Source organism: Malania oleifera, chromosome 6 (genome assembly GCF_029873635.1).
Source record: "Malania oleifera isolate guangnan ecotype guangnan chromosome 6, ASM2987363v1, whole genome shotgun sequence".
Classification (NCBI taxonomy): domain Eukaryota; kingdom Viridiplantae; phylum Streptophyta; class Magnoliopsida; order Santalales; family Ximeniaceae; genus Malania; species Malania oleifera.
Genome location: NC_080422.1, coordinates 10,338,164 through 10,363,868, shown reverse-complemented (window position 1 = coordinate 10,363,868; position 25,705 = coordinate 10,338,164). Strand labels below are relative to the sequence as shown.

General features: G+C 36.0%; 1 protein-coding gene across 4 annotated transcripts in view; it reads left to right on the top strand.

Annotated features, from left to right (window-relative positions):
• Positions 1–14,139: 14,139 nt before the first annotated feature.
• Positions 14,140–25,705, top strand: part of LOC131157425 (protein SGT1 homolog B-like) — a 34,666-nt gene continuing 23,100 nt past the window's right edge. Inside the window, exon 1 of one of the 4 annotated variants that reach the window (XM_058111563.1) lies at positions 14,140–14,342. In XM_058111563.1, the coding sequence (XP_057967546.1) occupies positions 14,321–14,342 (22 nt within the window). In that variant the 5' untranslated portion in view covers positions 14,140–14,320. Of the gene's footprint in view, positions 14,343–14,712; positions 14,786–25,705 lie in introns of those variants that run through there. The other 3 variants (XM_058111564.1, XM_058111565.1, XM_058111566.1) reach the window with 3 other exon arrangements.

Genomic DNA, 25,705 nt, shown 5'->3' with positions numbered 1-25,705 from the left:
CTATGAAACAATGGCTGATTTCACTAAAGTAGAACCTTTGATGGTATTAACTTTAAGCTGGGAATAGCAGAAATTTAATTTTATTTGAAAACATTGACTATAGTTTATGTTTTGGATACTTTGTGCTCACAACCTGAAGGAAATATAGGAAGTGGGATGAAATTTAAATATGGGAGGATGATGATAAGAAATGTAGGAATTACATTTCTAACACTTTGTCAAATGAGTTTTATAATGTCTATTGCAAATATTTGCCAAATAGGTATGGAAAATTTTAACAAAAATTGTAAGGACCCAAAAAATAAAAATAATATATTTGGTTTGGTACAAGACCAAACCGTCGACTGTTTCAGGGAGTTTAGGGAAACCGTTGACGGTTTCAGACAACCGAGAGCCTATATGTAAAAACATGGGAAAAATTGGTTTGGTATGAGACCAAACCATTGACAGTTTCAGGAAAACCGTCGATGGTTTTGTGCGGGTTAAGGGTCTATAACTCAGGGAAGCTTATATATCTTTTATTAAAACACACACATTCTCTCTCTCAAATTAGGGTTTTGGGCTCTCTCTCTCTCTCTCTCTCTACTCTCACTCTCTCATGTTTCTCTCTCTCTCTCTCTCCCCTAAGCTCTCTCGGGTCTCCACTCCCACTCTCCGATCCTCTCTCTCTCCTCTCCGATTGTCTCTCTCTCTCCTCGGCCAAGTTTAAGGAAACTCGGGTTCCGTCTCTCGAAAGCTGTAGGCTCGGTTTCGGGAACGTGGTAGGCCTATCTTCGGTATTAGGTAAGGGGAATAGATTATGTCAGTATATTCTGGAAATTGAACCGATTAAACTTGAGTATGTGGATGATTATTGCTATTATACAAGTATTTGGGAAAAGTTAAAGTGAGTAGGGTGATCATCTCCTTTTTCTTGTAAAACATATATTTGGAGTTGTATTAAACTGTGGAGGTGATCATACCTTTATTTTCAGCAAACTATACCGATTATATTATGATTTAACACTCAAATAAGTGTGGCATGAGAATGGCTTGTTTTATTGCATAATTAAACTTGTGGAAATTTTTATGGTATTATATCGCGAAAATTGTGGTTTTATACTGAGTTCTTGAAATGCCGAGAATAATGCAGAGATTGTGAATTTCATGGTGATATACTGATCACGTGATGGTTGAGAAATTTATGTGTTGAGAACGATGGGGAGGGATTATTGCAAATTATGTATTAAGAATTATGATCATGTTATCTGTTTTATTTATGTAAATTGCATTTTATGTTCTAAGAACCTTAATAGACTAACCAGAAAGCTCGATACTGTAGCTAGTATGAAATTAATGCAGCCACACTGTTGTGGAAGTGTAGGCCATGGGATAGTCGATTTGGTCGCGAAAAATTGTTGTACCCTCCTGGAGTCCGGACCAGGTTGCAGTAGGCAAATTAGACTTACAGACAAGATACTTTGACTTAGCTTGGTGGTAGGCCAGCCAAGGCAACGTCTAGTCTTCAGATTGCACAACCCGTCATGGGGATTAAACATGTCGTTAGTCTAGAATGAGAGATTCTTTTAGACATAATTGTAGATTTATATATTTGGGGCTATTATTGAGTCGGAGTTATTAAATGAAGGAAAATATGTATTTTCAACTATACTGGTATGAGTATAGTTTATACATGCCTTTTCAGTAAAGATAAACTGATGGATATATTTGCTTACACTAAACTCATGTTAGCCACATACTGATAATAATTTATTCCGTCTTACTAAGAAGTGTCTCACCCCAATAAATATTTTCTCATTTCAGGGCGAATAGGGAATCAAGCTTAGGAGCTACGGAGCAGGGTGTAGATAGTAGAGTTAAGGTAAGTGTTTGTATGAAGCTGAACTAGTTATGCTTTTGTGTACCTTGGGATGTAATATTGTTTTTGGGGAGAAACCCATCTAATAATGGTGATGGGTTTAGTACTCTGGTATGGTATTTGAGGTTTATTTTGTTTCCGCTGCTTGTTTTATATTTAGTTATGGAAAGGTGTACCCTAGACCCCACCGGGTTTCGGGTACTGACAATTGTGGTATCAGAGATACGTTACAGATATGGTATCAGAGGTGTGTATGTTTCGGGGCGTTACAAAAATTATGTGACTAAGGATATAGGGATGGAGAAATCTGCTGCAAACATATTCTTTCACTATTAAATGGCTGATGATAAAATTGTGGACTTACAAATTTGTGAGTTTTAGAAGCTAGCTAAAGAAATAGAGGTGATTGGTATGTTCTTGATACCAGAGTTAGTTCACATACTGCCTTGATCTTGGAATGAGAACTAAGGACATTTGATGCACAAGAGGAAGGATATGGACTTGGAGTAGCATGCAAATGGAATAAACAAATAGGAACATGGCAAATATGAACAATAATTTGGAAGTTGTTAAATAAAACTTCATAACAAATGTGAGGAAGTATATGCAGGCCAGTAGCAAAATAACAAGAGAAGGAGGATTGGCAATTGGATAAACAAATGAACTCATAAATGGCTTAGGAGGCACAACCACAATAATCAAGACATGAAGAAGAAAGGCAGTGATTTTGTGGAAATTCATGCACATCAGTGTAGGTTCTGTAAAGAGGGTAAGATGAGAGGTCCAAGCTAATATCTTGAAAATAAGGTTATGGCTGTTATAATATCTGAGGTTAATCATTAGTTATTGTTATTTGGCACTAAGCATATAAACAATGATCCTAATATATTACCTGCCAATGAGAATGTCGATTGCAAATTTGTTTTCATGGGAATGCACTGTCATCATCTATTCAACGAAGGGTTATAGAAAACTTAAAATCCATCACAAGTAAACTTTTTCAATTAACTAATGTGTGTCATGTTCCATACATTGAGAGGAATTTAATTTCAGCTCTTTCTTAAACAAAGGTAAGACCAAGTCAGTTGTTGAGTTTGATAAATTAATCTTTACTTGTAAAGCCTTTTTTCTTGGTAAAAAATATATTGTATTGGAGTATTATTTGCATTTACTACCAGGAAACTTTTAAGCCTATAGTTACAACAACAACAACAACAAAAACAAAATCAAGCCTTAAGTCCCACTAGGTGGGGTCGGCTATATGAATCTTTTTCCGTCAATTTATGCGATCATGGACCATTTCTATTGAAAAATTTAGGGTTATTAAATCCTTATTCACTATTTTATTTCCAATTATTTTAGGTCTACCCCTACCCCTTCTATTACCCCCCACGGTAACTAACTCGCTCTTCCTTACTGACGTACTATGTGGCCTACGTTACAAGTGCCCAAACCATCTGAGTCGTCCCTCCCTTATCTTATCTTTTATATAAGCTAAACCTAACTTATTGCGAATATCTTCATTCCTTAATTTATCTTTTTAGTGTTATACCACTCATCCATCTAAACATTCTTATCTCGACAACTTTTATATTTTGGATATTCTGTTTCTTCGTAGCCCAACATTCTGATCCATACAACATAGCTAGTCTTATGGTCGTCATATAAAACTTCTCTTTTAATTTTAAGGGTATTCTACGATCTCAAAGCACAATTGAATTTCTCCATTTTACTCAACTTGTTTTAACTCTATTCATCACATCATCTTCAATTTTTCATTCAGCTTGTATAATAGATCCAAGGTATCCAAATCTATGAGTGCTATTTATTTCTTCATCATCAAGTTTAACTTAATCTTCAATATTCCTCCTTCCATTACTGAAATTACATTTCATATTTTCTGTCTTATTTCTACTTATCCTAAAGCTTCTAGATTCCAAAGCTTCTCTCCATAATTCTAATTTAGCCTCTACTCCGCCCCTAGTTTCATCAATCAATACAATATCATCTGCAAACAACATACATAAAGAAACCTCATTTTGAATGTTCTTAGTCAGTTGGTCTATCACTATAGTAAAAAGAAAAGGACTCAAAGCAGATCCCAGATGTACACCTATGGAGATTGGAAATTCTTTAGTTTCTCCATCTAAAGTATTTACATTAGTCATGACTCCATCGTACATATCTTTAATGACATCAGTATACCTACTTTTTTTTTTCTCTAAAACCCACCATAGAACTTCCCTATGTACCCTATCATATGCTTTCTCTAAGTCAATAAATACCATATGCAAGTCCCTCTTCTTTTCCCTAAACTCTTCCATTAATCCTCATAAAAGATATATAGCTTTTGTGGTAGATCTCCCAGAGTCCCAGGCATAAAACCAAATTGATTTTCTAAGACCTTCATTTTTACCCTTAATCTTTGTTCAACTACACTTCCCACAGTTTCATCGTATGACTCAGAAGTTTAATTCCATGATAGTTATTTCAATTTTGTATATCTCCTTTATTTTTGTATATAGGTATTAAAGTGCTTTTCTACCATTCATTTGACATTTTTTTTTTAGTTTTTATAATTGTGTTAAATAAAAAAAAAAAAAAAAAGGCCGTACCCAGTGCACAAGGCTCCCACTTTGAGTGGGGTCTGGGAGAGGTGGATGTTATCTGGTCCTATACCTTTTCCATTTTTCAATTTTTTAAGTGCAAACTTAACTTCATTTACTCTAATTTTGCAAATTAATCTCATATTTTTAGTCTTTTCTTTATTTTTCAATTCTAAGTTTAAACCTTCTATTTGGTTTTCATTAAACAACTTAATAAAGTAACTTTTCCATCTATCTTTTATGTCTCGTCCTTAACCAAGACAATATTATCCTCACTTTTTGTATGTTTTACATTTCCTAAGTCCTTACTCTTCCTTTCTCTAGCTTTAGCAAGTTTAAATATTTCTTTCCCCTTCTTTTGTATCTAATCTATCATACGAACTATTAAATGATTTGTGTTTAGCTTCACTAATGGCTTTTTTTGCATCTTTTCTTGCCTCTTTATACTTTTCAAAGTTACCTATGTTTCTACATTTTTGCCACGTTTTATACCAAATTCTTTTAAGTCTATAGTTGATTAGAGAAAAACAATTATTATAACTGTTAGCACCGGAGGAGCCCATGAGTGGGCTTGATACACATGGGTGAACACCAACTTCATCTAAAAGTTTAAGCCTATTGGGTCTTGGCCTCTTGGGCCCAACCATGTATATAAGCACCCATCATCCACTCAAATTTTCCAATGTGGGATAAACTCACAAGTGGAATTCTCAACAATCTCCTCCTCACTTGTGAGTTCCAACTGCTCCCCCTTGAACGGAAACCGTTTCCCTTATGGGAGCAAGCCTAATTCCCCAATAGTTGCTCAAGTGGGCCTTACCACTGGCACCTTACATGCGTCGGATTGCATTCCATGTGCCTCCGAACCAATCCTACCTCTCACGTCTTGATCCTATTCGGATCCATCCCTAGCTTAGATAATCCTTATTGGCCTCGACCACACACTTGGTCCTCCAACTGTTAGCATGTCTGGAGAATTAGCTTCACGTCTCGACTTTTTATGATGTTGCTCACCTAGAGTTACGAACTGTCGGCTCTGATTCTACTTGTTAGTACCAGAGGAGCCCATGGGTGGGCTTGATACACATGAGTGAACACCAACTTGACCCAAAAGGTTAAGCCTATTGGGTCTTGGGCCCAACCATATATATAAGCACCCATCATCCACTTAAATTTTCCAATGTGGGACAAACTCACAAGTGAACTTCTCAACAAAAACCTATACACATTAACCTTGGTAATTTTAAGAGTCAAAGAAGTAGAGGTGGTAAGAAGTATTAAATAGCCATTCGTTGATATTTTTTTGGATATGCTGGAATTTTTTTGTGATGATCAATGAATGAAGTTAAATAGGCTTTTATTAAATTTATAATTGAGTTTGAAAATGCAAAGATATGAAAATCAAAGATTAAGGTGGCATTTGGTTTTTGGAATAAAAAAAATATCCCTAGAGTGAGGGTGCCTAGAAATATTTTTGTTTTGGTTTGGGTTTGCAGATTCTCAATAATGTTCACATGATGCCCATATGTTAGTTTATAGTTCAACTTGGGAGACATTTGAAGAATATTACCATTATACCCTTGTTATTTGACTTGTGTATGAACAATATATGAAGAATAATCATATTTTGAATACGAAAAATTATTAAGAATATGTTCTGAATTAATCCATGTCCTAAAAATTTTAACCATATTTAACCCATAATGATCTAGCTAATTGAAGTAATGGAACCTAACAACTTAACCTTTTAGGTAAAGTAGCAACTAGCAATCTAACATGGTATTAGAGCTATGTGCCCTCGTTTATTGTGCAGTGGTAAAAAAATGATTGTTTTCATAATAATGGGTGTTATTCATTGTTTGCTAATCTCTCCATGTGCAATCATACTGCATGTGTGAGGGAATGTTAAGGCTTACATGGTTGGCCTACAACTTAATAACTTAAGCTTTTAGGTAAAGTGGTAATTTAACAATGTTATGTTATTTTAACATAATGGTAATATTAGTTTCATTTTTTTTATTGATATCTGTTTTTGTTGTTATAAAATAATTAAATATAATAATAGCATGTCATGATACTATACTATTGTCCAATTGGCCAAAATAGTGGGGGAGTTTAGTCTCAAAAATAGGATTCCCTTAAATGGGATTCTCATGAAGCTTATCCATCCCTTATTCATAGATCTACCCACCTTAGATACAAAATTCTCTAGTTTTGAAATAGGAATTAAGGTAGTAGATCTTTTAGCTCCTTTTCTAGGGAGCATGGGAATGAGTGTTTTGTGAAAATCCTCATTCCTAGGGAATATGATGTTATAGTTAGATTATGGCCTATAGACCATGGGGGATGCTGTGGTCTTAAGAACTTTTCAAAGAGAATATGATTCCAAATCTCTTAAATTTGTGAACATAATAGCATAATACATGAAGTTGCATCATATGCCAGAACAAATTGGAATGACAAAAAGGAAAAAAATGATGTTACATAGCTTCAAGCAACATGCTGAATATGATCTTACCTAGTTCTAGGTGACCTACTAGTATTGCGCGCGGGGGGGGGGGGGGGGGGGAGTGGTAGCATGTCATAGTTAATAGAACCTTAGCTTAAAGAAGTGATGAAGCACCCTATGAATTAGAGAATGGTTTTGAACTTAATTTAAAATATTTGAAACTATGGTAGATGTTTAGCTAAAGTAGGACCACGTGAGATTAAAAATATGAAAATTGGACCTAAAATTAGTGATAGTGTATTTATTGGTTATTCCTATAATAGTGCTACATATAAATTCTTAATTATTCACTCAGTTTATTATGTGCTAGAACTTAATATCATAATGGGGGCTCAAGATGCACAATTTTTTGAAAATATATTTGCTATGAATATATAGAAGTTAAACACAAAATTTTAGATAACAATATTTTTTTCTAGTGATAAAGAAATTGTTATATTGAGAATGAAGAAACTTCTGAGCTTTAGAAAAGTAAAAGGTTTAGAAAAGAAACTTCTTTTGGATTAGATTTTGTAACAATCTTGAAGTAAAAGATTATCCAATTACTTTTCAACAAGGTACAACTTCAATAGATTTTTATTTTTTTACAATTAAGGATGAATTAGAATCTCTAGTAGACCATTTTTGTAATCAGTGAAGAGGTCTTATAAATAGAGCACCAAGGTGTGCCACCATTTCAAAATCAAAGAAAAAAGAAAGAAACAAAAAGTGTTGAATCAATTGTGTGATAGAGCATCCAAGAAATTGATAATTGTGTGTCTCAAGCATGCACAACTAAGTAAACGAATTTGTAAGAGTTTTAAACCAGTTATCATTGAGTATTGGGATAAGTAGTTGTTTCTTCAAAAGCTGTAGCATCTCAATGCTGTCAAGGGATCTCTCTCATGTGGGGTCACACATGAAGGTAAGTGGCCATAGAAAGGAAATTGGTCAACCTGGTACTCGATGAAGAATAAGGCAATCTATTGAGGGTTGTTGAATACCATAAGGCTAGAAGGGTTTCCATCTTCATGGAAGTGGAGTAGGTGGGTTGATTCCTTACTCATGGGATGACTTCTAGGCTAGCAACAAGCTTAAGAGGAAAGAGGAGGAAAACCTAATACTACAATGCAACAAGAGCCAGTTCGACAAGTTCCTTGTTCTGATACCAATTTAATGCAAGTGGATGGAGGTATATCATCTTTTCAGAAGGCTTTAACCCCAATGGATGGTAGGATCTTAACATCTGCACATGAATTGGGGTGGCAAACTGTTTCTAGGCCCAAGCAAAAAGTGAACTAGCCTGTTTTCCAACAAAGATATTCACAAAGCGACCAAGAGCTACACTCTTTGTGCTCTCGTCTTCATTGTGGTCAATGCATCAACATTTACTCTGAGGCAAGTCCCACACAACATGTGAGTTTGCAAAGGATGATTGTACCCTTGTGCTTTTTCAGTCAAATGGTCTTGGGGGACTTAAACTTGGGTAGAGTCAGTAGACAATGGGATCTTTTTTTATTAAAATTTTAAAATAACGAGTTGTTTATTTATTTATTTATTTATTATTATTATTATTATTATTATTATTATTATTATTATTATTATTATTATTATTATTATTATTAAGGCCGAAAGAGTTTTTGGTTTTTGGGACTTTTGCAAGAGCTTCTTTGTAGGCCTAATTCCTTCCTTGCCTTCTTCCAATCCAAAGGCAAGTCCTTTTGACTCCTTGGGAGGCAAAGACTCGCATGCCCACTTGATTTTCCCCAAGACTTTGAGCCTAATAAACTCCCTGATAGAGTTAACGTGGTTTGATGGCCACCCCCTAGCATTCCCCTAACCTTTTCCAACATAGAATTTACTCTCTTTGATTCCAGATGGAAGTGCTTGACTCTGAAGCTTCACAAAGGAGTTTGTGTGATGTTCAGAAAAGTTATAATTTGTAAACACCCCTTTTCACAACTATACGAAACTTCGCCTTGATTTTGGTGTGTCACAAGGCATTCTTGGATCACAATCCAATGGACACAATCACCAAAGTTTGTGGAAATTTGATGCATTGACAGTTATAGCGATTAGTTCAAGGACTAAGTTTCTAATTGGGTTTTGTATAAGGTCAAAATGGGAAGCAAAATCATGGGAGTCTAATTTGATGGCTTTAAGGAGAAAGCTATAAGTCTATTTAAGGAAATAATGAAAAATAGAAGAGAGGAAGGCAAACAACACCTTAAAAGGGATGCTAGTAATAATAAAAAGAAAGATAAGAGCAATGAGTTAAAGAGACTAGAATTTTCGATAAATTATGATAAGAATGGGAATTTTTCAAATCTTGAGGAGGCAAGCTGCATCAGGATTTATTTGCTGGACATATGACTCTAAGGTGTATTTCTTGGAACATTAGGGATCTTGATGATAAAGTTAAAAGGTCTATTACTATCTTTCTTGGAAGAATGGAAAGGGGTTGTGATTTGCTAGTTCTTGAGGGCTCTTAGTTATATAGAAGGAAGATGTAGTTCAATTAATAGAGCAAATGATCGACGCCTTCTCATGACAGGTCCTACCTTTTTCAAGAAGTTGGATGGCAACTTTTCGTGGCTTATTGTTGGAGTATATAAACTAGGTGGAGGACTATCTAAACAATGTATTGGAAGCAACTTTATGAAATTGGAACAAAATGGGATGCTCCTTGTGTTATTGGAGGAGATATCAATGTGGTACTATCCCCTTGTGAAAGGAATTGTGGAACTTTAAAGAATTCGAGAATGAAAGATTTTAAGGACCTCGGCAATGTGAATGCTCTTATTGAACTCCCTCTCCTGGGGGCCCTTTTACTTGTTACAACTCAAAAGACCTCCTTTTTCTCAAGGATTGAGAGGTTTTAATCTTCCTTGTGCAATGAGTTCAAGGTGCCTTTCTGCGGAGGATATGAGTTGGCATAAAAAAAAGAGAGGATGAAATGGGTGAAGGAGGGGGGATTGCAATTCCATTTTTTCCATAAAAGGTAAAGCCTTATAAAATTGGAGTTAGAATTTGAGATTTTGGTGAGGGGAACTCTCAAATTTGGAAGAGACTAAATTCTATGAACAATTGTTTTCTAAGGAGCTTTTGAATGGATTGATAGTGGAGGGTCTCGTTTGGTGCCCAATTAAGGGGAGCTCAGCGTAATAGCTGTAGAAACCTTTTGAGGATGAAGAAATTAAGAAAATGGTGTTTGAGATGAGTAAAGACAAGGGTCCTAGACATGATTGGTTCACGATGACAGTTTTTAGGAGAATTGAGAGGTATTGCAAATGATATCTTGAGTTTCTTCAAGGAGTTTCATTGGAAGCAGGTGGTGATTTCTTTTTAGTTTTAAATCCCAAAAATCTAGCCTCTGCAATATTCTTTCCAAGTTCTTACCTAAGAGGCTTCGAGAGGTTGGGACACAATGCCGATGGTGCAATCGAAGTTTATTTGAGATATGAAAATTTCATATGTCGTGCTCATGGTTAATGAGGAGGGGGAGGAGGGAGCTTTTATTCAAATTGGATTTCAAGAAATCCTATGATATGATATATTACGCTTCTTGGATAAGGTGATGGTGCAGGAAAGGTTTTAGGGAGGTGTTGAGGAAGTGGATCAAAGGTTGCTTAAGCTCCACCTATTTGTCAGTTGCTGTTGCCAACCTAAAGAGTAGTTTAGAGCTACTTCGGAGCTTTTTTGTCTACCTAGGTGGTGAACACCTTGAATATGATGCTTATACATGCTAAGTGTTTGTGGATTGGAGGCTTTTGTGTGGGGAGGAAGGAAGTGGAGGTGTCTTATCTCCAGTTTGTGGATGATACCATTTTGTTTCTCAGTTGTAGTGTTGCTAAGTTTTGAAAGGTCATTACCTTGCTCTAAATCTTTGAGAAGATCTTGGGTTTAAAGATCAACTTGTCTAAGAGTGGTGTGGCTGGTATTCATTTGGGTGTTGGGTTAGAAAGCTTCAAAACCTTGCGGGTTTGTATTTCCTTTGAATGGCGGCTTTCTTATGTTGTTCTCCCCCTTAGGGGCGACCCAAAGATTCCAAGCTCCTCGACCTTTTGAGACCCAAAGATAAAGAAGGTGGGTAGAAAATTTGGAAGGTTGGAAGAGGGCATACTTGTCTCTTGGGGGTTGCGTCACATTTTATCGTTGTTTTCCTTGCCAACATCCCAATCTAGATCCTTTCTCTTTTTACAGTGCACTTGAAGGTTGCTAGGACTCTAGGGAGGGTGATGCGTGATTTCCTCTAGTCAGGCTCTAGGAAGAATAAGAGGAACATTAGTTAGGAGGTTGTTAGAAAAACCCAAATACGAAGGGTTCTGGGGCTTGGCAACATGGCATTATGGAGGTTTCCTTTGGAAATGAACTCCCTATGGGTGCCTTATGTGTTTAAACTTTCCTATCTTCAAAATGCATTTGTCACTTCATTCTTTTCTTTCAAGGGGAGCTCTAATGCAGAATTTCCATTTCAAGATCTCATTGAAAGAGAGGTTAACGAGCTCGCCACTTTGCTTCCCGTGTTGGACCACTTTGCGCCATCCAACAAGGAGGATGGGAGAGTTTGGGAGGGTTATTTTTCAAGCTTGCCTCCTTTAAATCATTTTTCTTACATATTTTAAAAGTCCCTTCCTCTAACTTTTTATCTTGGAGACCATCATTTTTGAAATGCTAAGGGTTCCTTCGAAGATTTGGACCTTCAGTTGTGGCTATGGATAGGATTAATGCACATGTCACGTTATAGATAGGAAGGTCCTACATGTCTCTCGCTTCCAACATTTGCTTGATGTGTGCGAGTCGAAGCGGACACACACCGTTTTCTTCATTGTGAGGGGGCTTCACATCTTTGGAATGCCCTTGTCTCATATCTCGAAGAAGCTTGGGTGGTGCCTCATAATGTAAGAGATCTTTTGCTTGTGATTTATTGGGGCTGGCTGAAGTAGAAAAGATGCATCCAATGGAATGGGGTATGCTATCATATGGACCCTTTGGCTTGAGAGGATTGTGAGCATTTCTAGGGTACCCTCAATTTGTCCATGTTATTTTGGGATAAAGTGGTGTTCTTGGCATCTTTTTGGGCCATTTATTTGGCTTTTTTTATTGTTTTTTTTGGGGGGGGGGGGGGGGGGGTGGGGTTATTGTTGTCAAACCTTCAAAACCTTCAAAGGGGACTGGAGCGCAATCTTTTTTCTTGTTCATTACTCTTCTTTGTGGACACCTTGTCTGCAGCCTATTTGTGCCTTTGCTCTTATCTAAAAAAGATAGAAGCTAAATCCTGATGCTAGTATAGATAAAATTTAGAGTTACATTGGTAGTTAAAGGATGTGACCAAAGAGATGGTAAATATGTGACAAAAATAACACCTATAAGAATGTTAATTGCTGTAGCTTCTATGCATAAGTTGTACATATAAAAAATGGGTGTGAAAACTGCATACTAAAAATAGATGGTGTGGGCATAAATTTGTAGATTAGTAGGACTTTGTATGGGCTTAAACAAGCACCTTTACAATTGCATATAAATTTTGATAATATTGTTGTTAAAACTGGACATAAGAGTCAGATAAATGTGCCTATAGTAAATTTGATGGTGAATGTGTGATATAATTATTTCTCTTTGTTTGGATGACATGTTAATGTTTGCTATGGGTTAATACTTATTAATTCTATTAAATTATTCTTAGCTTCCAATTTTGAGATGAAAAACCTAGGATAGGCAGGTGTGGTACTTGGTATAAGAATTTCTCATGAAGCAAATGGAGTTATTTTGTTTCAATCACACTGGAAAAACTCTTGAAAAAATTGTTCACATTGATTGTACTTAAGTTAAAACTTCTTATTGCTAGTTTACATGAAGCAAAAATCATGTTGCTTAATTATTGTCTGCACATGAATTTAGGTTCTTTAATGTATTTGATGAATTAGGCATGTCTAGTAGCATATGCCCATGTGTAGGTTGAGTATATAATCATGGGCATGATCATTGGATAGCTTTAAAAAGAATATTGATATTTAGGGTAATATTTTTGATAAGCAAAGAAATGTGTTAGAAGACAAAAGAAGACCCAACAAGAAAGGAAAATAAAACTAGGAGAACAAGAAGTCCTCATTACATAAGGAAAAATTGCTACAAGAGCACAGAAAACACAAAACTAACCAATCTTGCTATAAGCCTTCCAGAGATGACGAAAGAAACCATTGGCCAACACCCATAGTGATGCAAGATAAACCACTTCGAAGCAAGTTGTTAGGAGCAAGGTCTTAAATTTCAATTTCAACTTAAATTTTGAAGCTCCAAAAGTACAGAAATTTCGACGAAAATTTTGATTTCGATGTCAATTTTGATTGATTTGAAAAAATAACAAAAATTAGGAGTAAAGCATGAAATTCATTGTGAAACTTTAAAAAAGGTTCACTGATATAATAATGTAAGTTTTAGGACCAATATATTACCAGTTAAATACATCTATGTTGTGTATGAGGTGGAAAAGTTGTAATATTGTATGTGTATCAAAAGTATTTGTAAGATAATGTGCATTAAACATATTTGGTTAATACAAATGAAATTCATAAATCATTTAAATATTATCTATTATACAAATAATGATAATTTAGACTTGAATGGTTAAATAAAATGTTGTTGTAAGTTTATTTTTTTATAAAATTTTAAAAGCTCTTGTAATAATCTTTTGTTTTGATAAAAATAAATAAAATAAATTAACAGAGAAATTTCACTTCACTCTAAAATCTCTCATTTGAATTTTGAGGAAATTTCATTGCATGGTTAATATTTCAACAAGTTTTGCTAAAATTTCGAGATATCGATAAATTTTGGATGATTCGTTGAGATTTTCGCTGGAAATTATACAAGATGGAAATCAACTGCCTTTTCGATTTCGAGGGTGATGGAAACCAGATATTTTGATGAAAATTTCAACAATTTCATGGAAATTTAAGACCGGAGTAGCCATGCCTTTGAAAATTCTGGCATTCCTCTCCAACCAAACACTCCGAAAAATTGCCATAACAATTTAACTACCACAAAGCTTTCCTATCCTTTCCCTTGCCAATCCCCCCAAAATATAAAAGTACAAAAAGCCTTCAAAATGGTGGGGCAAACACAATTTTCACCAAAAATGCCAAATAACTTATTCCAAATAACCAAAGTGAAAGGGCAAAGAAGAAATCTCCCCACTCCTTAAACAAAGGACACAAACATCCCTTTTTAGGTATTCTCTTCTGAAGCAAGTCATTGGTATTGATTTTATCAAAGATTGCAGTTGGGATAAAAGCTTTAATTTTTTAGGGAACTTTAGCTTTCCAAATCAAAGAGTACAAGGTAAAAGGAGCAGCATCAGGATCACGAATGAGTTGTGGGCTAGGGTGTGGTATGTCATAGATGTGTCACCCTGCCCCGCTTGGCTTGAGCACATGTTTCTTGACCTCAATTTTGTAATTTGTTTTATTTTTCTTCGATAAATTCAATGATCTGCTATAACTGTTGGCATTCCTCTCTGTTGTAGAGTTTTATTCTGGTCGGGTCAAGTATAATGTTATATTTTAAATTTGATATCTGTAGGCTGTAGCAGCATCCACCAATTTTAATTGGTCTTTAATTTTTATTCAATTAATTTTTGGTTGCGATTTTGTGGGTTTCTCTAAATATTTGTCTACTTTGTTCACTTGACACACCAACAATAGTCTCTGCTCTTCAATTCTGGTTCTCTCCTAATTGTCTTCCTCTTTCAGTTGGCTATTCTTGTGAGTGTACACAAATTGAGTTCCCTGAGTATTATTGGAGGTCGTCTGTGTGGTGCTTGCTTGCATTGAGGTATTATCTTCATGGGTGTGAATTTGGATTTAAGGATAGTAGTCCTTCTGTGCTTTAGCACTGATAAGTGTAATAGTTTCTTTATATTTTTCTTGCTGTAGCTGCATTCCTTTTCAACTATATGCCTATGTATATACACAATGTGCATGTGTATTCTTTGAGTTGAGAATGGCAATTTTTGCCTTTGTATATAGGCCATATGGTTCATATGATTAAACTACCCAAATTTCTTCCTCTCCTCGTGCTCTCATTAGCCATTACTCATCTTTTAATTTATTTTATTTTTATTATGGTATTGGAACACTAGTCTCACGATATTATTTTCTTAGCTTTCTTATCACTTGCAATATTTGATCATTGTGCCATTTCCTCTCCTATATCCACACAGGTTTTCTTCCTCCTCATTCATCGATGTGGATCCTTTTAATTATGTTTGTGGGCACCTTTGAAGAAAATAAAAATTTAGTCATTTGGTAGCCTTTAGAATGATGCCGTAAGAGGAGCTCTTTGTCACTCTTAGATTGTTCATTTGTTCATCAAACAAATTAGAGAGCAGGCTCTTCCAACTGTGAGGAAAAAAAGGTCAACATCACCTTTCTATCTCATGTTTTAGTATCTGCAGCCACAAGGATGCTTTGTTTGTTGGGACAGATCCATCCATTATAGCTAGAATAGTCTCATAAAATATAGCAGTAATAGCATCTTTGTCACTGCCCTTCTTGTGCCATTTTGACTGTGCTATCCTTGTACATTTTACATGAGATTTATTTGCTCAATATTGAGCTAGTTTCTTTCATTCTTCATTGTATTTGTCACTAAAAAAAAGAAAAATAAAAAGCTGAGAATTTCTTAACAGCAAGATGATAATTTCTCAACAATCTTTGCACATCTTAACGAGAATGTTAGAGATAAGAAATGATATGGGTTATACAAAGTATTTGATGATATATTATCTCTAGGTTGAGAGATGAGGTTCAGATAACCTTATCTTAACTGGCTTATATATGCATAATTGTATCTCTGTATTCCTTGAGTTGAGTAATAGTCCTGGCGCCTCCTGCGGATGTTGATCATATCATCATATTGCATAAATCTCTTACTTTTTCTCTCTTACTCATTATTAGTCATTTTATTTTATTTTCTGTAGTTTGGTTAGCCAGAAGTGTATTTTTTTTCCTGGGTTTTGAATAGGAAAAATATGATAATTCGCATTTTTTTTTTTGTTTATTTACTTATTATTTGTTTTATTTATTTTGTTTATTTTTTTGAAGTTTATGTGGTAACCATTGGAACATTGGAGGTTTTGAGTTTCACCATTTACAATTAACTTATCTGACTAGTTAAGTTTTTTTTTTTTTTTTGTGGTAAACAAAGGAATTTTATTAGAGAGGCAGAATGTACAAGAAGAAAAAAACAAAAAGGAAAACAAGGAGAATTAATCCTCCCTTTGCATAAAAAATAAATAATTACAGATTTGCCATTCTAGGCCCCAAAACCAAATTGGATGCAAAAGAGCCAACCAGTCCTGCTGGCATGTCTTCCAAAGAGATGTGGCGAAAAAACCATTTGCTAACACGCAAAAGGATGATATGTAAGTCACTCTACTCCAAAGCAAGTTAGTAGACAGCTACTTTTTTAAAAGTTCTAGCGTTCCTTTCCATCCAAACACACCAAATTATAGCCATAAGGAAGCATCGCCATAAAGCTTTCCTATTTTTTCCTTGACCAAAGCTTGTAAACGTGATGGAGCAAAATGTCTTCAATGCGTATGAACAAACCCAACTTTCACCAAATATACCTATTAAGATTTGTTTAAAAAATGAATGACCTAACTTGAAGATAGGTCTCTCCCTCTATTTATAATACAAATTTAAATACATTCTAATGACAATAATACCCTTACTAACTTTCACCAATTAACATACTAACACACTAAATAATAATAATACTAAAAGAAAAATATAACCTTTAACACTCCCCCCCAAGCTGGAGCATAAATGTCATAAGCTCCTAGCTTGTTACAAATGAATCTAACACGAGCACCCCCCAATGCTTTGGTAAACAAATCAGCAAGCATGTTCAACTTCACATAAGCGGTTGTAATGAGCTTCTGCGCGAGTTTCTCCCGAACAAAGTGGCAATTAACTTCAATGTGTTTCGTCTGCTCATGAAAATTGGGTTGGAGGCAATATGAAGAGTAGCTTGATTTTCCCACATCAACTTCATAGGTTGAGAATGCGGAAAACCCATTTCTTCCAACATGTTCTTCAACTATACAAGTTTAGAGGTAGTGTGAGTCATAGCTCTATATTCTGATTCAGTACTTGACCTTGCCACCACAACTTGTTTCTTACTTTTCCAATAAATCAAATTACCACCAACCAAGATACAGTACCCAGTGGTAGTTCTCCGATCGAAAGGTGATCCAGCCCAATTTGCATCTATATATCCATGGATATAAGTGTGGCCCTAATCACAATTTAAAAAACCTCTCCTAGGTGTGTTGTTTTTTGTCCCACATTGGTAGAATAGTTCCACATTAGTATAAAAGGTTGTTTTAAATTTTTTATATTATTTGTCCCACATTGGAGAGAAGTGTTTTTTGGACTTGAGGTTGAAGCTATATAAAGAGCTCAACTCTTCATTTGTAAAACACACCTCAAAATTGTACTTTGTCAAGAAGCAGTTGATTGATCATCGGCGCCCGAGGACGTAGGTAATTCTATACCGAACCTCGTAAATTTCTTGTCTTGTTCTTTTTACTGTTTTATTATTAGTTTCTGCATTGCTTTAATTTCTTATATATTCAATAGCAATAATTGTAGTATTGGTGTTTGGCACAAGTGGGGTGCCCGACACAACAATTGGTATCAGAGTTAGGTTGAATAGTGTTGATACGGAGGTGTTCTTCTGTTAGGATCCTTGATTCCACGTTTGATGCCTAAGAAAGACCTTGTCTAAGCGAGTGCTTAGAGACCATTGCGGCTCAGTCGCTCCCTGGAGGTCGGCCTGGTCAAAGTGGAATTTCATAGGATAAAACAGAGTAGACATAGTTGGTACGTACTATTCATCCTAGGCCTTTTGCTTTGTTGGTTGCTATTGAATATATAGAAGATGACAGAAACTAGTGCAGTAGTAGAAGAATCTCTCTCCACACAAACTCCAACCCCTTCGGCTTCGACATCATCATCGAAGACGATAGCTAATGCTCGGTTTGAGGTGGAGAAATTTGATGGTACCAATAATTTTGGTATGTGGCAATGTGAGATGATGGACATCTTGTATCAGCAAGAACTAGATATTGCTTTGGATAATAAACCAGTAGATATGGGTGACAGAGATTAGGAAAAGAGCAATCGTCAGGCATGTGATACGATTCGTCTGTGTCTCGCCAAAAATCAGAAATATTGTGTTATGAGGGAGACATCTGCAAAGAAATTGTAGAAGACATTGGAAGATACATTTATGACCAAGAGTCTGGAAAATCGACTCTATTTGAAAAAGAAATTGTTTCGCTTCCAGTATCAACCAGGTATTTCGATTAATGACCACATAAATGCTTTCGATAAAATTTTGGCCGATTTGTTAAATTTGGATGAAAAGGTGAAAGATGAGGATAAAGCCATATTGTTGCTGAATTCTCTCCCTGATGAGTATGAACATTTGACCACCACTTTATTGTATGGGAAAGATAAAGTTACTTATGATGCTGTTTGTACTGCATTGATTAGTACTGAATGCAGAAAGAAGGATCAAAGGGTCCATAAGGAAACAGCAGAAGCATTAACAAGAAGGGGACGTTTTCAGAGTCGTATGCCTGGAAGGAAGAGTAAATCTCATGGGAGGAGTAAATCTCGTGGGAGACCTGCTTAAGATGAATGCGCCTTTTGTCGTGAGAGAGGGCATTGGAAGAAAGATTGCCCTAAATTACAGTAGAAAAATAAGGGCAAAGCACATTCTAATGCCAATATAGCCAATGATGATGGAAGTGTGTCAGATTTTTCTCTTGTTGGAACATCTTTGTCACATTATTTTGGTGAGTGGATTTTAGATTTTGGTTGTTCCTATCACATGTGTCACAATGTGGAATGATTTTCTAATTTTGAAAAATTAGATGGTGGGGTTGTTTTTAAGGAAAATGATCAATACAGTTGAAATGTCAAGATGGAACTATTAAGACCTTGACTGTTAGGTATGTTCCAAGCCTCAAGAAGAATCTGATTTCATTGGGTGCCTTAAAGTCTAAAGGGTTCACTATCACTTTGAAAGATGGAACCCTAAAGATTAAATCAGGTGCGCTAGTGGTGATGAAAGGAATAAGGAAAAATAACTTGTATTACTTACAAGGTAGTACAATTATTAGCTCAGCAGCTGTTGTTTTTGAGAAAGATGCAGGTTCAGATACAACAAGGTTATGACATATGTGATTAGCACATGCAGGAGAAAAATCTTTACAACAATTAGCTAAGCGAGGTTTGTTAAAGGGTGTAAAGGTGTGCGAATTTGAATTTTGTGAGCATTGCATTCTGGGAAAACAAACTAGAGTGAAATTTGGCACAACAATCCATGAAACTAAAGGTATTTTAGACTACATCCATACAGATGTATGGGGGCTCACAAAAACGGCTTCATTGGGTGGTATGCATTATTTTGTCACTTTTGTTGATGATTTTTCTAGAAGAGTTTGGGTGTATTCTATGAAGCATAAAAATGAAGTGTCTGATATTTTCCTTAAGTGGAAAAAATTAGTTGAAACTCAAACTGACAGAAAGATTAAACGGCTCAAATCAAATAATGGTGATGAATACACGAGTGACCTGTTTATAAAGGTATGTTAGGATGAAGGTATTGCTTGACACTTCATAGTTCGAAACACACCATAGCAGAATGGGGTGGCAGAGCGCATGAATCGGACTTTGCTGGAGAAAGTTCGATGTATGTTGTCTAATGCTGGGTTAGACAAAATGTTTTAGGCTGATGCTGTTAGATATGTATGTCATCTCATCAATCGTCTACCATCATCTGGAATAGGAGGAAAAACACCTTATGAGGTATGGTCTTGAAAGCCTGCTAGTGATTATGATTCTTTACATGTATTTGGTACTATGACTTATTATCATGTTAAAGAATCTAAGTTGGATTCAAGAGCCAAGAAAGCAATATTCTTGGGGATAAGTGTAGGAGTTAAAGGATATCGTCTTTGGTGTCTAGAGACGAAAAAAAAGATTTTAAGCCGAGATGTGACTTTTGATGAACTTGCGATGATGAAGAAAACAATACGCAAGGAGTCACGAGTTGAAGAGAAGACTAGTGGTACTCAACAACAGGTGAGGTTGAAACAATTTTGGGAAACTCAGTGAGAAATGAGACCACAAGGTAACTTTCCAGTTACGGTGGGGAATAGTGTACAAGAAGAGGAGATTTCAATTCGAGAATCTTCACAGCAATAAGAATCAATTGTTTCTCAAAGGCCAAGACAAGAAATTCGAAAACCTGCTCGGTATACTGATATGGTGGCCTATGCACTTCCAGTTGTGGATGATAATGTTCCTTACACTTTCAAAGAAGCAATAAGGAACTCTGAATCAGACAAGTGGAAAAGAGCAATGGATGAAGAAATGCAGTCTCTTCATTAGAATCAGACTTGGGAGCTAGCCCAGCTGCCCAAGGGTGAGAAAGCAATTGGTTGCAAATGGGTTTATGTAAAAAAAGAAGGATTTCCAGATGCAAATAATATTCGCTTCAAAGCTAGATTGGTAGCTAAGGGCTACGCACAGAAGGAAGGCATTGATTATAATGAGGTATTTTCTCCAGTTGTTAAACATTCTTCCATTCGAGTTTTGTTGGCTTTGGTAGCACAATTTGATCTTGAACTAGTTCAGCTTGATGTAAAAACTGCATTTTTACATGGTGATTTGGAAGAGAAAATCTATATTACTCAGCCAGATGGATTTCAAGTTGCTGGAAAAGAAAATTGGGTATGTAAATTGGGTAAATCGTTGTATGGTTTAAAACAATCTCCAAGACAGTGGTACAAACGATTTCATCAGTTTATGATGGGTTAGAAGTACATCATAAATAAACATGATCATTGTGTTTATTTTCGCAGACTACAAAATGAATCTTTTATATATTTAGTCTTGCATATTGATGATATGTTGATAGCTTCAAAGAATAGGGAAGAAATCAACAAGTTGAAAAGTCAGTTAAATCAAGAGTTTGAGATGAAAGATCTTGGTGAAGTAAAGAAGATACTTGGCATGGAGATTTGTAGAGACAGAATGAGAGGAAGAGTTAGTTTGTCTCAGAAATAGTATTTGAAAAAGGTAGTACAGAGTTTTGGCATGTATGAGCAGTCAAAACCAGTAAGCACTCCTCTTGCTCCTCATTTCAAACTTAGTGCGGCTTTATCTCCTAAATCAAATGAGGAACGTAAGTTTATGTCATAGGTTCCTTATGCAAGTGCTGTTGGTAGTCTAATGTATGCAATGGTTTGTACTAGATCTGATATTTCACAAGCTGTTAGTATGGTGAGTAGGTATATGCATGATCCGGGTAAAGGTCATTGACAAGCTGTGAAATGGATTTTGAGATATATTATGAATACGATTGATGTTGGTATAGTATTTGAGAAAAATAATACTATTGATTAATGTGTTGTTGGATATGTGGATTCTGATTTTGCAGGTGATTTGGATAAATATCGATCAACTACTGGATATGTTTTTACATTTTCTAATGGTCCAGTGAGTTGGAGGTCTACCTTATAGTCTACCATTGCCTTGTCTACATTAGAAGTAGAGTACATGGCAGCTTCAGAGGCTGTTAAGGAAGCTATTTGGTTGCAGGGTTTACTTGAAAATTTGGGAGTTGTTCAGAAGCACATTGTTGTGTTCTGTGATAGCCAGAGTGCTATTCATTTGGCAAAGAACCAAGTCTACCATGCACGAACGAAGCACATCGACGTTCGGTTTCATTTTATGCAGGATATTATTGATGGAGGCAAGATACTTCTTTAGAAGATTGTGACAACAATCAAGTTCAAACATTGTTTGAACCTGATCAATATCCTGCAAGTCTGAATATTTTTGGAAGGCGCCGATGATGTGGAACTCCAGAAAATGTTGGTAACTGAAAATTTTGTTGAATTTATCGTTAAGGTGGAGATTTGTTGTTTTTTGTCCCACATTGGTTGAATAGTTCCACATTAGTATAAAAGGTTGTTTTGAATTTTTTATATTATTTGTCCCACATTAGAGAGAAGTGTTTTTTGGACTTGAGGTTGAAGCTATATAAAGAGCTCAACTCTTCATTTGTAAAACACACCTCAAAGTTGTACTTTGTCAAGAAGCAGTGGATTGATCATCGGCGCCCGAGGACGTAGGTAATTCTATACCGAACCTCGTAAATTTCTTGCCTTGTTCTTTTTACTATTTTATTATTAGTTTATGCATTACTTTAATTTCTTATATATTCAATAGCAATAGTTGTAGTATTGGTGTTTGGCACAACTGGGGTGCCCGGCACAAGAAGGTGCACCTTTGAGATATCTCAAGATGTGAATTACTACTTCCCAATGACTTGTCCTCGGAGAATATAGAAATTGACTCACAACACTTGTTGCAAAATATATATCCAGCCAAGTAACTGTGAGATGATTCAACTTTCTAAGTATCATTGTCATGTAAAGCATTCGTCTCTTTAACCGTTGCATCCCTCCACCTTGAATAGGCTAATGCTTAGATTTTGGAAGGGTAGTAGATGACAAAGCAGTGACAAAACAATAATAGGAGGGTGATAAGGAGTCGTAAGAAACATAGTCTGCAATGGGGGGTTGAGTACATGTGCATTTACCTTTCGAACAGCAATAGGAGGATCAACATTATGGGAAGTATGATCATCAGACAAGGAAACCAAAGGTGTGGTAGTAGAAGCTAGAGGGGACTCTCTTCCTTAGAGCCGCCATTAAGAATACACCTGCAAATTAGGATGATCGAGGCAATGAGAAGAACTTGAACTACATGGAGACTCAGATGGTTGGTTGGGCAAGGATACCAACGTAGAATCTGGAAGATTAGGCAAAGGAAGAGACTTATTAAGTTCAGAAGTGGGTAGTGACTGGGTGTAGTAAGGTGTAGACTCAAAGAAGGTAACATCTGCAAACACAAACAAGTGATGCAATACAAGACTATAACAACAATATCCCTTTTGAGTATAAGAGTAACCCAGAAAGACACATTTTATTGCATGAGGATCCAACTTATTCACCCCAGGAGTTAGTTGATGAACAAAGGACACACACCTAAATATACGAGGAGGAAGAGAAAATGAAGGTGAATTAGGAAAGAGAATAAAACAACAACAAAAAAACCAAGCCTTAGTCCCACTGGGAAAGAGAATGGAGTAGGGAATTTTACCACTAAGAATAGAGGATGACATTCTATTGATCAGATAACAAGCAGTAAGTACAACATCACTCCAAAACACTTTAGGTTCATGCATTTTATAAAATAAAGTGTGAGTGATTTCAAGAATATGTCTATTTTTTAGCTTTGCAACCCCATTTTGTCGAGTAGTGTGTTGGGGGGGGGGGGGGGAGGGGTGTCTAATTATCGGTATATGGATGGTTTTGTGATTTAGTATGGGATGGAGGTGGATTAGGGGAGAACAACCGTGGGAATGGTGTTTTTCAGAGACAACTGAGGGAAATAGGGTTTAGATAGGATCATGCTCTGATACCGTGTTAAGATTTGATTAAAAATGAATGATATAACTTGAAGATAGGTCTCTCCCTCTATTTATAATACAAATTTAAATGCATTCTACTAACAATAATACCCTTACTAACTCTCACTAATTAACATACTAACACACTCAATAATAATAATACTAAAAGACATATATAACCTCTAACAATACCAAATAATTTATTCGAAGTAGCCAACGTGTAAGGACAATGAAGAAACAAATGTGCACAAGTCTCTCCACTTCTCAGGAAGAGGACACAAATATCCAGAGACAAGGCTTTATTGGGTCTTCTCTTCTGAAGCAAATCATCAGTATTAACCAAATGGAAGCTTTTATTTTCGAGGTAGCTTTAGCTTTCCAAGTCAATGGATTAAAAAAATTGATCCGTAGTAGGGTCATGAATCAAATAAGAGAAAAAGGATTTAAAAGAGATTTACCCATAAGTATCTAAGCTTTAAACCATTTTTGTTGCTCCCCAGATGATTATGAAAAGAATCAAGCAGCCTAGTCGAAAGTGCCAGCTCATTAATCTTTGTCTCATTAATATTTCTCCCGAAATAGAAATTGCAAGAATGCCTTCCTCCTTGTAGAAGTAAAAAGCAAAAATTGAAGTATAATGGGGATATGATACATTATGTGACTAGTTATGTTTATAGTTTGAAACCATAATGGATAGTGTGATGCTAAAATCTTTGGACCATGTGGCAGTACAAACTTTGATAGGCCTTTGTTTTTTTTTTTCAAAGATGTTTGGTGGAGGGGGAAGGGGCTGTGTGGCTTAGGTTATCCTAATTGGCTTAATAGAATCACTTCCTCAGGTATCTTATACCTTGGAATAGGAGTATTATCTTGTGGGAATATTTTTGTTTGGTTTGCATATCAAGATCATCAACTTCCATTGGTTTAGATACCAACAAGCCAATTTCATCCAACAGATCAAGAACATACTTCCTCTGTGACATAATAGTTCTGATACGAGATCTAGATATTTCTATACTGAAGAAATGTTTCAGCGGTCCCAAATCTTTGGTGTGAAACTTAGTCTGTAGAAAAGGTTTGAGACTCTGAATACCTCATCATCACTCGTAATAACAATATCATCCACATAAACAACAAGAAGGATCCTACCCAATGCAGTATGACGATAAAACACGAAATGATTCATGACACACCGTCGAAGATCAAAGTCAAGTACTGCAACATTGAAACGAACAAACCATGCTTTGGGAGACTGTTTTAAACCACATAAAGCCTTCTTGAGCTGACAGAATCAGAGCATGGTAGAGGAAAAAAATTAGAAAAAAGTGGTCGGAACTTCACTAATGTGCTGGCATGTGAAGTCGGCCTTGCCAACATTTGTCTGGCGCGTGGGGTGTCCTTTGGTGATGGGTCGTTGGGGGGGGGGGGGGTGTTGTTTATGGGTATATGGTTGGATTTATGAATTAATATGGGATGGAGGTGGATTTGGAAAAAAAAATTGCAGGAATGGTAACACTAGCGGCGGTTGAGGAGAATGGGGTTTAGGTTGGATCACACTTTGATACCATGTTAGATTACCACTTTACCTAAAAGCTTAAGCTGCTTGGTTGTGGGCCAACAATGTATATCAAGCATTAACATTCCCCTACACGTGCAGCCCGACAACACGTGGAGAGATACACACATGATAGATAATGCCCATTACAGGGAATATAATTTTTTTTTGAAAACATCACGTAATAAATGTGGGCAACGAGACTAGAACCCGTGACCAACTAGTAACCAGCTCAGATACCATGTTAAGATTTGATTAAGATGAATGACCTAACTTGAAGATAGGTCTCTTCCTCTATTTATAATGCAAATTAAATACATTCTAATAACAATAATACCCTTACTAACTCTCACTAATTAACATACTAACACACTCAATGATAATAATGCTAGAAGACATACATAACCTCTGATAGTACCCAAATGTCTGCATCCAACATTCTGTAGGCCATATTCTGGTGAGTTGTGTAAGCATAATCTGATCCAAATGCCCCTTAGCTTGTTGTAATATATCTATCATGCAAAAGAGGGCATACTGAATACATGAGTAGTGTTACATAGCCCAGCAACTCCCATGACTATATTAGATTGTCAAACTCATATTGTGTTTGGGAGCAGGAGTTTGAGGCTTAGATTTGG